This window comes from Gordionus sp. m RMFG-2023, chromosome 4 (assembly GCF_954871325.1).
Source record: "Gordionus sp. m RMFG-2023 chromosome 4, tfGorSpeb1-WG-v2, whole genome shotgun sequence".
NCBI classification, from domain to species: Eukaryota; Metazoa; Nematomorpha; class Gordioida; order Chordodea; family Parachordodidae; genus Gordionus; species Gordionus sp. m RMFG-2023.
The window spans coordinates 20,077,236-20,095,703 of record NC_088778.1 but is presented as its reverse complement, the minus strand read 5'-3'; the positions used below and the strand labels follow the sequence as shown (position 1 = coordinate 20,095,703).

Genomic DNA, 18,468 nt, shown 5'->3' with positions numbered 1-18,468 from the left:
ATTTGTATTATTGTTAAAGATCAATCCTTAAGAATATGATTGTTAAAAATAAAGTAACTGACCTTTATTAATTTGTTAATAAAAGTACTACCATTTTTTCTTATATAATTTATAAAAATTTAATATTTACTATAGGGGCGGATATCGATTGAGTGCAAAAATCTTTTACCTCGTCTGATATCCCATAAAATCATTTTTTTGTCGTCGGCACTAACAATTAAATAATGGTACAAATTCGACCATCGGATTAATTTAACTTCACTCTTATGACCACCTATTAATGTTTGTAGTTGAGATCCACTTAACATATCTATTAGACATATTCTATTTGTTGCGACTATATAAATTAATAAGTTATAATAGTGAAATCTTAAAATGTCACGATAGTTCAACATTAGTATATCAGTCCCGATCCTTTTTTTTTGAGTATGGTTAGAAATGAATGGATGATGTCTGTCCTAAGAACAAACTAATTTCCGAATCCTACAAGACAGAAAGATTAATCTACCAGTGATGAAAAACTCCGTTGATTATCTTTATCTAATTTTCATATTGAGTTAGATCCACATTTAATAACTTATAAAGGATCGGGGATACGAGTTCTTCGAGGTTAGGCATCCAAAAACTGGTAGTGAATGACCAAGGGTTCTGTCATGCCATGTTTAACAAGCTTAATATCTTTTTTAGAACATTTTAAAAAATTGTATTTTAGATAGCAGATCATAATGTCAATTATATTTTGGCATTTTTATTGTTGTTATGGAGTACTGAAGAATTGATCTATCAAAAAAAGGTGGATAAAGAACATTATAATATTAAGCCGACGATATGCCTATTTCTTTATCATATAAATGCTACAATAGTTCTGGGTTCGAATCAGCGTCTACATGACAGGATTTTCACTGGATGCAAATTCCCTTCAAAAACCTTTGCCTACCCCCCTAAAAAAATTTCTAAAGGATTTATTTTTTAGATAATAAATTCAATTAAATCCTCCATTATTTGCAATGAATTTATTATTATAACTTTATGAGCTTGCTGAAATATCTAAACCTTTTAAATGTAATTTAAAAAAATAGCAGAAAGTTTTATTTGGAAAACAATATGTATAATTGTTTGCAATATATAGATTTAATCAATGAATTGTATTATAATAGTTCTATAATAAAAGTATTAATTTTTACAGCAATAAATTTGTCCTATTTCATCTCAAAATTCAATAGATAATCCCCCCAAAAATTTATCCTGCCCCCATTAAAGCCGCCTACCCCTACCCCCTCAAAAAAATAGGATGCAAACTGTTCCTACCCCTCCCGCTCATGTAGACGCTGGTTCGAATCCACAAGAATATTTTTTCCTGAAGCCAACTTGATAACACTTTCTAGTAGGAATGATATATAGTAGATCGGTTGTTAAAGCGCGTTTCCATCATTTAATATACGAAAAATGTGTTTTATTGAATTTTAAAAAATAATTGATTAGCAAATTAAGTTGTTTTTTTTTAAATGTAAACTTGGCAATATTTAACATTAACCATATTTTGGGGGGAAGATATTTTTATTAGCCTTAGCCTAAAATGATATTTAAGGAAAAGGTAAATTTCCCTAGTGGGGAACCCTTCCATCCCCTTCTTTCGCTACACTTATGAGATGGTAATGCTCAAAGCTAATGTGTGATTCATCGACTCGATCGCCGCAGGTGATTAGTCATAAACATCCCCACCCCTTTATATTTATGTTCGATTTACAATCTTAAAATATTTTAATATAAGGAAAATAAAATATATGTGAATAAAAAAATATTACACTAGTAAATTATAATCGGATAAATTAACTTATAAAAATTAAACAAGGATATAGTGAGGGATAACAAAATATTCAGGATCAATTTGTTTAAATAAAACTTCAACTATAAACCTTTGTATTCCATATAAATATCTAGTCTAGGTTCAATTTATATTATTAAATTAAACTTTTAATTAATATTGTATAGATGTTTTTTTAAAATTATTTTTGCTGATTTGGATTTAAACCCACGAGTTTTGTTTTAAGCATAGGTATTCATAATTTTGAAGTTTTTTTTTAAATTTTTTGGATTTTTTCGAGAATATCTTTATGGGCTTATACAATTCCTTTTTTAAATATTATGGGCTTTTTTCTCACTAAGATATCTTATCCTTATTACCTCAAAAATAATAAAACAATTAAAATAGGATAAAAGCGAGATAGATCTATAAAATATATCAACATATATAATAAAAAATAAACACAACCAATCAGAATAAAATGTAATTGATTTAAAAGTTTTGCAAATATTAATATTATTTTTTATAATAGGATACCTGCTATTAATGGATTATTGGATGAAATCCTAGATATATTATGACTGTTTATAGGATATTCAAAGGTATAAGATTCTACAGATTTTTGCCTGGTGGTATCCCAGATTTCCACCTTATTTTGTACTCCACTAGTTGTAAATATTCCATTATCTATTGGGTACCATTGAACAGTTCTTATTCCTTTAACGCTTTGTTTATATAATATGTAAAACCTGTTTTATAAATTCAAATACATAAAAAATAATGAATGTATAGTAGACATTTTCTAAAAGTTTTTTGAAAACAGATAAAATAAACACAGCTTTCCAAAAATAAAATTTCACTCATAAATTTTTTTAAATCTTGAGATGTATCATTCACAAGAATGGTTAAATTTTTTGGTTCCCTTCATTCTTATTCCCGACGTTTTCTATCATTTATTAGGTTAAGGTTCTTGTAAGTAGGGCTGTGCCGATATTAAATATCGGATCGGCACCGATATTTCGCCTTTTCCAAAAATATCGGATTGGGCAGATACCTGTAAAAACCAAACCGATTTTTTTACTTTTCTTCTTTTTATGTATATTTTGAAAAAATCCTTAAAATTTTTGCAAATTAATAACAACACTTCGGATACATTTAAGTTTTAAAAAAATTAAAATATTCAAAATGCTTGATATAATTCAATTATTAATTAAAAGATATGTAAATATTTAATGTTATTATTTTATATTACCTTTCAGTTATTAAATTTTGTATGAACCTATTATTTTATAATAATTATATCAAAATTTAATAAACAGTTGGAAAACCAATAATAACTTATTTTGTTCCATAAAATATATATAAATTATTATATTTGAGTCATAAAATAAAATTGTAATAGAAATAATATAATATGTTTTAAAAGTAGGAATAGGAATATTTATATTAATAACTCTAGGGTTATGCAGCCTAATAAAATTTATTTGGTAATATCATCAATATTTTCTTTTAACCATATATATTGTTCAACATATACCTTTTAAATAAAATTATAATATAATTTTTATTTTTACCAGATTTGTTTAGTGAAAGAATATAATTTATTAAATTTAGACTTTACAGCTAAAAAAATCTTCACTTGATCATAATTCAAGTTATCCTTTTTCCTATTATTTCCTCCAAAATTTTACTATTTTCTACAGAATCTGAATTAAGTCATTTTTGCAGAGGTTCGTGCACTCTTATGCTTTCCATAAAATTATATTCTGACACTAAATAATATATTAATATAAAAGGCTATAATCGTTTGGGTAAATTAACAGCATTAAAAATTGTACTTAATAATTTTTTTATAAAATTTCACTAATAAATAAATTTTTAGAAATACTGAAAAATAAAATTGGACCCCATTTTATTTTTACATTAAAAATAGCTTATGTTATTTTCTTCTTCAAAATTTATTTTTTAAAATTTTTATTATTTTGGACGCAGCCTTAATGATATTTTCTAAATAATTTTTTTTAAAAATGCAAATGCACAACACCCCTTAAATTTTATTTTTTTTAACTATTTTTTTTATAAAAATAGAAGGGAACACCCAAAGTTTTATTTTATTTAAATCTTTTTAAATAATAACGCCAATTTTATACTCTAAATAAAAGAATTGTTTATGGTATGGAAATATTTTAAAAAAGACAAAGATAATTTTGCAAAATGCATTATTTGCGAAATTCTAATTTCACGGGGAGGAATAATGAAAATTTCATTTATTACTACCAATATCCTTAAACTTTTTTTAATTATTGTAGAAATAAAAAAATTAAATTAAATACATAATACGATATTTTGCATAAAAAATATTGATTTTTTAATTTCATTTGGTTCAAAGGGGGTGGTAAAAAAACAATATAAATATCGGATCGATTTTGAACCAATATCGGAAAATATCATATTGGTGAAAAATATGTGGATCGGCACAGACCTACTTGTAATTGATCATCCCTCCATTTTTTGGCGGTCTCTTAAACGTATACTTTATTTTCTAACTTCAAAATGATCAAAAGAAATATCTTGTCTGGGTCAAAAAATCCCGAACCAGGTCTAAAAGTAAATAAAAATTCACAGCTTTTTATCTCTACAAGTCTCTAATATTTATATTATAAAGAAACAAATCTAAGTTAATCATTTATTTATTCTAAATTTTTATTAATATATTGGTTTGAAATAATATATAAATGCGATAAAGATATATCAATGTTAATAACTAAATGTCCACATGAATCTAATAATAAAGTGTTTAACCTGGATGTTTCCAATAAATTCGCAAACACAATATAATTCAAAATTTAGTCATAAAAAATAGATCAGCATATCCCCAATGAATGTATTTAAAATCTTATTAATCGGCTCATTTTTTTTCCTATATCTTATATTCTGGTTTCCATTTTTTACTCTTTTCCTTTTACCATTTATATTCAATCATTCACTAACTCTTGTATCACTATTTATATATATTTTGTTTAATTTGAATTACCTATGACATTCATATTATAAAATATTTATTTATTCAGAGATATTTACAATTTTTTCTTTAGTCGCCAACATAAAATTATAATTATTTTAATAGTCAAATGGTATATGATCATTAGTGATGTTAAAAGTTACTTTTGAAACATAACTAGTTACAGTTACTAGTTACATTTTTACAAAAGTAACTAGTTATTAGTTACAGTTATTTTCAAAAGTAACTAGTTACTTACTTTATACATCATTCATATGCGCATTATTTATTTATCGAATGTATTTATTTAATATAAAAAAAATTAGGATAAACAAAGTATAATCAGTTATTTAAAATAATATACAATTTATTTATATAAAAAAATATCTCAAAATTGAATATTTACAACGAATATAAAAATATATATTTGCATTGAAAAAAAAACATTTATTTTTCATAAAAATTAGAATCTAATAAATGTTTATTTGCTTTTAACAAAAAATTAATTTCAAAGTTATTATCTAGGAGACGTGCTCGTTTATCTCCAAAAATGAGCTTACCTAGACTGAACAAGCGCTCTACGGGAGCACTTGATGTTAGAACAACATTATATTTAATAAAGAGTAATTTTAACTTTGGAAAATCGTTATATAAAGAAAAAGTGTTGTTATTAGATTTGATAAAGTTTTCTATAAGTTCATTATCCAGAATATTTTGGCGCTTTAGGTCAAAAAATCCAACTACATCAAGTGATGTTGGTTTTGAGCATGATTCATTCGTCTGGGATTCACTTTAAGGTATTTATTAAATTTAAAATTTCCTCCTTTTTTGCTTTATTCCTTTCTTGCCTAATCCAAGGCCAGTCAGTTTTAAATAAAGGGTGAAGAATTGCAGCAATGATGTTGTCATTATCATAAAGATTATTAAACCTATAACATGATATTTTTGTTAGACTTGGTTCTTGTAAGTAATGATTAATAATTTAATATTAAATTCTAAAATAATCTGTCTTTGTTTTTCCTTATATTACGTATATGAAGTTCCAATGCTTGTTACTTGACGGAAAAAAATATATTGTGCTACATTTGTAAATAAATATAATATTAAAATTTATTAAATTACTTGAATTTGCTTACAAAATTATGAAGCCCAGCAGCAATGTAACAATTTAAGAAAAGAAAATCAATTTGAACGGGAAATTATAACAATCAGACATTTTCACAAAATTTTAAATTAATAAATTTAATTTAAAAAATAAATTTAATTTAAAATTAATTTACCACAACATATTAAAAATAAAATTAATTATTTGAATATATCTTTAAAAGTAACTAGTTACTTTTGGCAGTTGCATTTCAAAAATTATAACTAGTTACAATTTTAAAAATATAACTAGTTAACAGTTATTTTTTAGCCAAAATGTAATTAGTTACAGGTAACTGCTTAACATCACTAATGATCATCATATAATATTCCACGAAATATTTTTTATATGATCTAATTTTCCCTGCCTACATTAAACTTGACTATAAACTAAGCATTCAAACATATTCGTTAAATATTCAAAAAATGGAAACAGGTCAGCTAAATCTTTTCATCAGAAGGCTAGGCAAAGGGTTGCATGTAAACTCGAAACTGGATTTAATCAACTTTAAAAAAAATTTATTTGAGCACCTTCTAAATTTAGTTCCTAGACGTCATTTAAAAAAATGTATACATTTTATTATAAAGTCCTGCCTCTAAAGCATGAAAAACAGTTTCTAATTTTTTTAAAAAATCTTAGCATCTTTATTTTAAATATACATATTAATAATTTAAAACTATACATATATATGTAGTATTGGGATACGGAATCCCAACGTGGGGATTCGAGTAAAAACTATTTCGAATCCACATGATTATATTTCTTTTCTTATATTTTATTTATTATAATAAAATAAATTATGAAAAGGGATATAATTAAAATTCTAAAATAAGAGATTTAAAAAGAATGTTTAAAAAAGTAAATAGTATAAAATTAAGGCATATAATTTAGAAAAGGGATAAGGTTAGGAAGACATTTTTGTTTTTGTAAATTTATATAAAATCATAAATATTTTCACATGAATATATATTTTTAAAAATCCTAATTAAAAAAATTGCAAATTATTCAATGCAATGACATTTCGTTGAACATTTAAAGTTGTTCTTGAAACACTCGCACCTTATTTTCCCGTGAAGTTCTTAAATATTTTTAGTTGAAATAAAAAATAAATATATTTTATATACATGAATTAATTTGGGGAGTATATGTGGTTACTATAAAAATAGCTTAAATTACCTATGATTGATATATCTTTGTTGGGAACTCCAAAATCATTTAATTTCATAGTTTTTTATAGACTAGAGGCAATAAATGGTGTTGATATCCTTCCAGCACACGTTCTTACCCATATTTTATTTTGTTCAATTTTTAATACTTTCCCTTCAAAATATTTAGGACAGATATTAGTTCTATCTGTCCTATGGATAGGTAAAAACATGTGATCACCTAAGATTAAGTTATTTTGCCCAATTATTTGAGAATAAATTGTTTTGACCACGATCATTTAAATTTGAAATAAAGGAAGGGACCCTTTTTAAAATATTAGAAATGCTATTATCTATATTATTGGTAGCAAGACTATTTTTCCATGTAATTTTATGGCACTTTTTGAACAAGGACTATTAGTAATATTATAGACAATTTGAAAGCGCGAATCTTTGTTTGAAATATATACTAGAAATTTATATAACGTTCACATAATTTCATCATTGGTAAACAATAAAAAAAGTGACGGCTTATCTGAGAATATATAAATAAATATTTTTATTTAATATCCCCTTTCCCTAATCGTTAAAAATATAATATACATTTCCTTAATATCAAGGAAAATCGCTATCGATATTTAATTATATTAAAATTATTTAGCTTTTAATGATTTTTTATATAAAAAAAAGATCGCCCTTAATTCAGCCTAATTTGTAGAAAACCTAATATTTTTCCAGCCTGACCCAGTATAATTTTGTTAATTTTTATTATTTTATGGCATACTCTGGATTTTTGAGAATAGTTTAAAAGGAATTTATTGGTAAATAAAAAGTATTAATATTAAAAATTTTATCACTTCACAACCCTATATAGGACTAATTGTATTAGAATACAATATTTTTAATATATATTATAATTATATGATAAATATCATTTATATATCTTACCTATTTCCTTATATTCTTCAACTTGAGGCAAAAGAGCAAAGGCTCAATAATTGTTAAATCTAATGTCATTTTTTTTATAAAATAGTGAATAATTTTTTCCGTTGCAATCTGACTCTTTAACATTTCATGTAGAATAAATTTAATGAATTTATTTTTATAGCTTACTTAATTCTGTCTGTAAGGAGCAGAGATTTGCCAGGTTTATGATTATTAATAGTTAAATCTAATTTATTATATTCATGAACAAATATTGAGTAATTTTTACCATTGCTATCGATCGAGTCATCCACATCAAACGTATGGGCATATTTCTCTTTTATGTATCTAAATTTTCGACAAATAATTCGTGGAAACACAAGTTCCAATAAATATTTTATTTTAATTAGGATTTTTTAAATATATATATTCATGTGAAAATATTTATGATTTTATATAAATTTACAAAAACAAAAATGTCTTCTTAACCTTATCCCTTTCTTTCAATAATTATATGCCTTAATTTTATACTATTTACTTTTTTTAAACATTCTCCTTTTAAATCCATTATTTTGGCATTTTAATTATATCCTTTTTCATAATTTATATCATTTATTTTATTATAACAAATAAAATATCTCAAAGTAAAATTTTCTGGTGTCAGCCAGACGGCAAATATAATTTAACATGGGGATTCGGAATATTTTTTAAATATTTAAAAAAAAAGATTCCGAATAAAAGTTGGTTCCGAATCCAAAATGATTCTGTATCCGAATATGACATATATACTATATTTTAAAATAAACGATGTAAAATACAAAATTATGGGGAAGGGGGAGTGTATACGATTATGAAAACATGATTCCCTTAAAATGCGATTTAAATTTATTTTTAACCTTAAGAAAAGGAATTCTTTGGTGCCCAATATGAGTATATGTATTTTATTGGCGAATTTTTTTTAAAAAGGGAAGGTGTTAGAGGCAAGTTTCTACTGGTGGAAATGTCATCCTTCATGATTACGCCTCTATTACATGGTAGAGTATAAGGATAAATTAAAAAGTTGTGTTTGGCTATATTGGAAGCGATTTTCTAATCATTTGTAAAATTTAATATAATTGGATTTGATTATTATAATGTTTATATAGTAATTATTTCTTTTTTTTAGTTTATGTAACTTTTGATTAAAGATTATAAATTAGTCTCCTAAATTAATAACTATTCTATTTACTTAGGATAGTGGAGAAGATAAGAACAAATTAAAATATGGTGATTTAACTATAAATATCAGAGACCCCCGGGCCGGGCGGTATTTTAAATTTTTATAATATACCCGGGCCGGGTCGGGCGGTATTTTTTTTTAAAATTTATATAAAATGAATTATTATATTCGTCAATTAGATATGATTATAATGATTAATGATTAATATAATGTTTGGTGAAAGTTAATACTAGCTAACACTCATAGTATCTATTACATAAAATTATAGTTTTCCTGCCATGGAATAAATACGCAAAGGATTAAATACATTATTATATAATATATGTTATATTTTTATTAATTAAAATATCATTTTTATTTTTTTTTATAAATACATAGTATATTCTCAAAATATTATTTACACAAATTTTTTATAGTATTAATTTGTAATATACTAAATATCTGTTTAGAATAAGAAAAAATAAAATATGATAGTGTTATTAAACGGCTCGTCTTGAGCCGATTTTTAAAAAGGGCTAACTCAGTTTTTTATTCAGAAAAATATTATGTAAGCCTAAAAATTTTGCTCATAGAAGGAGCAAAGGTCTAGACATATAGTATCGAAATTTTGAGGCATTTTTAAAAATCGGCTCAAAACAAACCATTTAACAACATTAGCTACTATGCTTGATTAAATGATAATACTGGCCGAAAAATATGATAAAATACCAAATAGGTGAATTTTTTGTATACCAGGTCGAATATAATTGTAAAAAATTTCGAGCCGGGCCCAAATAAAGTTTTTTTATATATCCGGATAGGGCCGGGCCTAAAATTTTTAAACCCGGGCCGCCGTAAAAAGATTTTGGGGAAAAAATCCGGGCCGAGCCGAATTTTTATTAATTCGGGCCGTACAAATGGTACCTCTACAGGTCTCTGAAAAATATCATAATTAGTGAATAATTTAAAAAATATTTTACTTTTTTTTACAACTAGTCAAAAGTATTTTCAAATGAGATATATGATTTTGAAATGGAGGTTAGAAAAGTGAACGAATGTGATATATCAGCAATTTTTAATTTTATATATTCTTTTTAATATATATGATAATAATTGAGTTTTAAAATATTTGGCCCAGCATGGGTTTACATAAAAAAATTTTTTGGCTCAGTCTCGGGTTTGAGATTTCTTTTTTGTTTAGTCCTGGTCCAAGTTTATTAAAATTTTTTTTATAGGTTTCATTCGTATCAAGATATATTAGATAGGTGAGCCCCAGTGATGCAGATGTATATCAATGAGCCTCAAAAACTGATAAGTTTCAAAGCATATAATATCCCTAGATATTTATTACTACATTTAATAGCGGTATCATATAAATAAGTTCCAAAGCATATAATATAGCTTTAAGTGTTGTTAAATGACTCGATTTGGGCCGATTTATAAATATATCTCAATATTTTATTCAGAAAAATATATCGTAAGCCTAAAGAATAAGTCATAGGTGACACAAGGCAGGGATCCAAACCGAACCATTAAACCGTTAAAAACCGGTATTTTTTACCGAACTATTAAATCGCTAAAAACCGGTATTTTTTACCGAACCTTAACCGCTAAAAAAATATTGGCCTGAACCGAAGCGCTAAAATGCCTCTGAACCGGTTAGAACCTCATGATTTTATGCTTATAAAATAATGTGTAATTTATTACTAGTATATTGCAATCAAATTTGATTAATAAGTGTCAGTCATAATTTTTATAAACTATAGTATATTGCCATTTTACAACATTTTTTAAATATTTTAAACTTACAAATTATAATTCCTAAAGAAAAATTAAATCCATTATATAAATTTACATATAGTATTATAAATGACATATTAAATCTGATATCAAACTGGCAGTGCTAGCTATGATCTGCATCGGGCCTAATTTTTCAAGCCCGGCCCAACCCGAAATTTTTTTTATAAAGTTTTGCTCAGCCAGAACCCAAAATTTTTTTTATAAAGTTTTGCTCAGCCAGAACCCAAAATTTTTTTTTATAAAGTTTTGCCCAGCCCGAACCCAAAATTTTTTAAAAAATTTTTCCGGCCTGGACCGAATTTATTTAAATACATAAATTATTTTTTATAATTGCTCAAAATAAACGATATATGTTATTTGGCATCTACTTTCTATAAATAAAATTACATATTTTTATTTTACATAAAAAATTCAACATAAAATTGATAAATTTAGATATATTTTAAAAATTTCTAAGGCCCAACCTGACCCAATTAAATTTATATTATCTACTTTTATATGTAATATGAGCGAGATAAATTTTGATAATGTTAATTGTGTGGCTAATAAAAAAAATTTAAAGTTAAATATTGTTCAAATTAAAATTAATCATTAATATTTATTTGTTATATTTATAATAAAATATCTATATATAATAGCCGTAATCAAGAAATGAACGTTTTCGTATCTTGGTAATGTTAATTTTTTTTCTATCAACTTTCCTATCATCGTAACGTTAATTTTTTCACTTTCCTATCTCCTAATGTTAAAATTTTTTTTTTCTATCAACTTTCCTATCATCTTAATGTTAAATAAATCGAGGGCTATTCTTATCTCGCTAATGTTAAAATTTTTTTTATGACAAAATAGGGATTCGAACTCGCGACCTATCGTTCGGAAGGCAAACGTTCTTTCCATTGAGCCCCCCCCCCTTCAATATTATATTTTGATATATTTGTATATATATGAAACTTTTTTTATAAAATTAACTTAATTTAATCAGAATGACGGGGTTGATGGGTAATTATTTAGTTAGGTGTATATGATACTAAATATGCTTTATTAATATATTTTATAAAAATATTAAAATTTAGGAGAAAAAGAGGTAAAATTGTTGCAATGTAACACGTGAACTAGAAATATCAAAATTTAAATTGTGATAGAAATCATATTGGCTAAAATTTAAAATAGAGATCCTTGAAAATTTAATTTTAAATATGGGATATAGACATTGGTTTGAAAATTTTTTTTTACAAACATAGCCAGGCCTGATCAAAAAACCAAGTCCCATGCAACTTTCATTTTCATTTTTTTTATTTTGATTTAATAACAATGTCTTAAATTTAATTTTATATTCCATTTATTTCTATTGTGGGTAATTACTAATTAGTTAGGTGTATATGATACGAAATATGCTTTATTAATATATTTTATAAAAATATTAAAATTTAAGATAAAAAGAGGTAAAATTGTTGCAATGTAACCCGCGAGCATTAAGGGTATTAGAAATATCTGGGTAAAATTTAAAATAGAGATTCTTGAAAATTTTTTAATTTTAAATATGGGATATAGGCATTGGCCTGATATTTTTTTTTGCAAACATAGCCAGGCCTGATCAAAAAACCAAGTCCCATGCAACTTTTATATAATTTTCATTTATTTTTTATTGTAATTTAATAACAATTTCTTAAATTTAATTTTATATTCCATTTATTTCTATTGTAATTTAATAACAATGTCTTAAATTTAATTTTATATTTAGATTTTAGAATAAAATTTAAAATTGTGATAGATATCATATTAAAATTTAAAATAGAGATGACATTGGCCGGGAAATTTTTTTTCGCAGACATGGCCAGGCCTTATCAAAAAACCAAGGCCTATGCGACTTTCATATTCTGATTGTATTTTTAAATGAATTATGACTTTTATATATTTTATTTCAGTTCTTCCGAACGATAGGTTGTGAGTTTGAATCCCAGTGTTGCCATAAAAATTTTTTACATTAACGAGATAATAATAGCTCTCGATTTATTTAACATTAAGATGATAGGAAAGTTGATAGAAAAAAAATATTTTAACATTAGGAGATAGGGAAGTGAAAAAATTAACGTTAAGATGATAGGAAATTTGATAGAAAAAAATTAACATTACCAAGATATGAAAACGTTCATTTCTAGATTTAGGAATTTTTTTGTGTTACCAGTTATTTGAAAATAATATTTAATTTTTATTCTTTGTAACGTTAATAAATAGAATACTATGGAAAATAGACAATCTCCCAAACAATCAAAGGAAAGTATCCGCAAATTACGGAATCACATAAAATCCAAATATAATAATCCTAAATTAGTTTCATTAACTACAACTCATAATCCTAATTCAAATTTATATCTCCCAATTGATTTATCAATTAAAACTGCTATGATTCGCGCATGCATAAGCCGTTTTCATCATAAAATTAAATAAATCTTCCCTACCACTTACACTTCTATTTTGGGAAATAGAAAAAGATTAAACATAACAAAAGAAGTTTTATTTTCCAATAATTTAGATAAAATATTTTTATTTTAAGGAAAGTGGTCGTAAAGTGCGAAGTCATATAAAATCCAAGAAACCCAAACCTATAGTAGCTTTAGTACCTACACCTCAAAGTATTAATTTAAATAACCTTTTCCTATTGATATATCAACTAAAACTGCTAGGATGCGGGCATGTGCTGCCCGTTTTCGTCTAAAGCTTAAACAGATTTTCCCCACCACCTATACATCTATTCTTAAAAATAGAAGTAATTTAACACATTTTAATACTAATGATATTCACTTAATAACTGAACATACTTGCGGGCCTATGAATATCATATGTCAATTTTGTTTTTCCATGAATTTCATAGCTGAGAGACCGACCGACGGTAAATTCACACAGTGCTGTCTAAAGGGAAGGTTAACCTTACCCAAATACCATATCCTCCTTATTTAAAAAATCTTATATCAAACCCTCAAGATAAGTTACATAATAATTTTATGAAGAACATACGTTTTTATAATTCAGCAATAGCTTTTGCATCGATGGGCGCAAAAATTTCGGAGCTTACAGGTAGTGGCCCTTATTCAAAGTGCACGGCCAAATATATCACCGCACATCTAATTTATACCCACCTTCTAATGCTTTGCCTAATTATGCCCAGTTATACGTGTTAGATACGACACAGGCTATAGATAAGCGTATACACCATCCGGCAAATAGTAAATGTAATAAAGATATTATGAAACAATTAGATCAGTTAATACGACAAATTAATCCCTATGCTCTTAGTTTTAAGACATTAGGTGAAGTCCATCAATCTACATTAGAATTAGCAACTACTTCTAATACAAAACTCCCAACCATTAATATGATCTTTAAAGGAGATCGTTCTAGCGATCGACGCCGTTATAATTTACCATCTATGGATGACGTAGCTATGATTTTCAATAATGAAGATGGAGAGCCTCCTTTCAAAAGAGATATTAAAGTATATCCTAAATCTAATGACAACGATCTCATTATTCTTAATGTATTGAGCCCAAATTTAGACCCCATGGTTTATCCTTTACTATTCCCTCATGGTGAACCTGGTTGGTCTCCTAATATGATCGCTGACAATTCTGACTAACAGGAGCTCTGGTAAATAATGATAGTATTTAGGGTTCTAATAAGAGATATTGTTTCATTAAAAAGAATATTCCCCGTCATTTTTGACGGGTTACCAACTAGTTATTTTATAATGTGCATAAAAATGAAGGTTTTATCTATGTGTATTTTTATATTAATTATGAAATAAAAGACATATTCTTTCCTATACATAATTTGAATGTAGGTTTGAATAAAAGTGTTCAAACCAGTTTTTAGAGGTTCGAACTGAACAGATATTTTTATTTTTTATGAACCAAACCTGAACCGTTATTTTTATCCGAACCGTATCAATATTCGTTTTGGTTTGGATCCCTGACACAAAAGTTATGACATCAATTAAGCAAAATCTTGAGAGTTGGGCAAAATTTTTATGGCTAATATATTGGGTTAGCCATTTTTAAAAATCGGTTCAAATCAAACTATTTAACAAGATTAGCATTATATATTCATTGCTATGCATATAATTATAATAGAAACTGGGCATGACAAAAATATGCGTCCCCGGCCAAACGGGCTTAATTTATATAATATTAATAAAAAATCTTATTTAGCTTTATAAGATGAGATAAAAAATGTTTTTTATGATTTAAAAAAATGATAACTTAGTAAATTTTTTAAAAAATTATTTTTTTACATAAAAAAACTACGCGTCCCTAAGCGTCCCCGGTCAAGATACATTTTTTTTTTAAAAATAAAAGCAGATTCATATTTAGCTCATTAAATGAATATAGAAAATGTTTTTTATGATTTAAAAAATATTGATAACTTAGTAAAATTTTTAAAAAATTATTTTTTTCCCCGGTCAAGATACATTTTTTTTTAAAAAATAAAAGCAGATTCATATTTAGCTCATTAAATGGATATAGAAAATGTATTTTTGATTTAAAAAAAAAGTGGTAACTTAGTAAAATTTTTAAAATACTAATTTTTTACATAAAAAAACTACGCGTCCCCGGTCAAGATACATTTTTTAAAAAAAAATAAAAGCAGATTCATATTTAGCTCATTAAATGGATACAGAAAATGTTTTTTTTTATTTAAAAAAAAGTGGTAACAGTAAAATTTTGAAAAAACACTTTTTTTCTTCATTTTTTGACTAAAATACGCGTCCCCGGTCAAGATAGATTATTTTTATAAAAATGAATATAGAATCGTATATAGTTTTTCAAGGAGATTCCGAAAATGTATTTATAATTTTTTTTTCGAAAAATTTTTTTTTTTGACTAAACTACGCGTTCCTTCGCGTCCCCGGTCAAGATACATTTTATTTTAAAAAATAAAAGCAGATTCATATTTAGCTCATTAAATGGATACAGAAAATGTTTTTTTTTATTTAAAAATAGTAAAATTTTGAAAAAACACTTCTTTTTTTTTCATTTTTTGACTAAAATACGCGTCCCTACCCGTCCCCGGTCAAGATAAATTATTTTTATAAAAATGAATATAGAATCGTGTATAGTTTTTTAAGGAGATTCCGAAAATAATATTAATAATTTCGATTCTATATTCATTTTTATAAAAATAATCTATCTTGACTGGGGACGCGTATTTTAGTCAAAAAATGAAAAAAAAGAGGTCTTTTTTCAAAATTACACTAAGTTACCACTTTTTTTTTAAATAAAAAAAAAACATTTTCTGTATCCATTTAATGAGCTAAATATTTATTTTTTTTTAAAAAATGTATCTTGACCGGGGACGCGTAGTTTAGTCAAAAAAAAATTTTTTCGAAAAATATTATAAAAAAAAAAATTATAAATACCATTTTAGGAATTTCCTTGAAAAACTATACACGATTCTATATTCATTTTTATAAAAATAATCTATCTTGACCGGGGACGCGTATTTTAGTCAAAAAATGAAGAAGTGTTTTTTCAAAATTTTACTAAGTTACCACTTTTTTTTAAATAAAAAAAAACATTTTCTGTATCCATTTAATGAGCTAAATATGAACTGCTTTTAATTTTTTTTAAAAAAATGTATCTTGACCAGGGACGCGTAGGTTAGTCAAAAAAATTTTTTTCTAAAAATAATATAAAAAAAAAATAATTATAAATATCATTTTCGGAATCTCCTTGAAAAACTATACACGATTCTATATTCATTTTTATAAAAATAATCTATCTTGACCGGGGACGCGTATTTTAGTCAAAAAATGTTCAAAATTTTACTAAGTTACATCTTTTTTTTAAATAAAAAAAACATTTTCTGTATCCATTTAATGAGCTAAATATCTGCTTTTATTTTTTTTAAAAAAATGTATCTTGACCAGGGACGCGTAGTTTAGTCAAAAAAAAATTTTTTCGAAAAATTATATAAAAAAAAAATTATAAATACCATTTTCGGAATCTCCTTGAAAAACTATACACGATTCTATATTCATTTTTATAAAAATAATCTATCTTGACCGGGGACGCGTATTTTAGTCAAAAAATGAAGAAGTGTTTTTTCAAAATTTTACTAAGTTACCACTTTTTTTTAAATCATAAAAAACATTTTCTATATTCATTTAATGAGCTAAATAAGATTCTGCTTTTATTTTTTTAAAAAAAATATATATTGACGCATAGGGACCGCGTAGTTTTTTGATGTAAAAAAATAACTTTTTAAAAAATTTACTGTTATCATTTTTTTTAAAAAATCATAAAAAACATTTATTAACTCATCTTATAAAGCTAAATAAGATTTTTTATTAATATTATATAAATTAAACCCGTTTGACTGGGGACGCGTATTTTAGTCATGCCATATAAACTACATTTGTTAAATTATTGTAAAGTATTTATATCTTTTTTAATCAATCTAATTTCTATTTGCTGGAACTACCAAATCAATTCTATTTTAGGAGTCAAATAAAATTTTCATCTATTAAATTTTATATGGATAATTGCCATGTTGATAACACAAAAGCAAAGAAAATTTATTATTATATTTCAACTTGATAACATTACTGATGGTGGCAATATTTCTCATGCATGACACCTATGATTAGCTGTATAAATTTGCAGCAGTAAGAATGCATAGTTTAGTCAAAACCCAAAACATCTGATTCTCACAATTTATAGGTGATCACAATAATTTTAAAAACTTTAAAATAAATTATTTTAATCATGAATATGTTTTTAGAAAAACTTTGATATATTAAATATAAGTGGGTAATGCTTGGCTAACCCATGTAGATAATATATTCCAATGTTATCTTGACTTGAACTTAATAAACTAAAATGCCAAACTATATTTTATATCAAAAATAATAAACTAGTTCCCATTTAAAATATTAATATCCATGGAATATATACAAGATTTGTGACATTTTTGGAATAAGTTATAATGTTGTATTTTTTCAATTCTGTAATTAATTTCTTTCTTAATGAATGTGTGATTATCATATCTATATTCCCTATCTGTAAGTCTATTAATGATTGATATTGAATCTATAAAAGTAAAATAATATATTATTTAATAAAATATAAAAATTTACTTTTCATAATGAATTAATGGATAATACTGGTTATACATAAAAATTGACGTCAATCATGAATTTTTTAAAGATATGCTAAAATATTTTTTAGTTTTTATTACGTGATACGTGATAAAAGCGTTGTCGCCCTCTGGTTGTGGATACAACAGAGCTAAGCTAGGTCTTCCTCAAAAATCCATCAAACTGGATAGTTAATTAAGGGGAGAAAAAATGAGTAGCCCTTCACACGTTTGTGGGCAAACCGCACGCACTTGTACGCGCAACAGTCCTAGAACTGTTGCTTAAAAGTCTATAGGCTAATAAACAAAAAGAAATGGGCA

The 18,468-nt window shown here is 25.3% G+C and overlaps 1 protein-coding gene across 4 annotated transcripts in view; it reads right to left on the bottom strand.

The window, feature by feature from the left end:
• The window catches only part of LOC135929192 (DNA excision repair protein ERCC-8-like), a 33,838-nt gene extending 15,779 nt beyond the window's left edge, over nt 1-18,059 (bottom strand). For 3 of the 4 annotated variants that reach the window (XR_010572510.1, XR_010572509.1, XM_065465743.1), the window contains exons 1-4: nt 17,927-18,059; nt 17,800-17,886; nt 2,342-2,529; nt 131-337 (exon numbers count right to left, since the gene is read on the bottom strand). Coding sequence is in view for 1 of the 4 variants with exons in the window: in XM_065465743.1 (XP_065321815.1) it covers nt 131-337; nt 2,342-2,529; nt 17,800-17,886; nt 17,927-17,955 (511 nt within the window). In the remaining 3 variants the exon portion in view is untranslated. The remainder of the gene's footprint in view (nt 1-130; nt 338-2,341; nt 2,530-17,799; nt 17,887-17,926) is intronic. The other variant, XR_010572511.1, reaches the window with a different exon arrangement.
• Nucleotides 18,060-18,468: the final 409 nt, after the last annotated feature.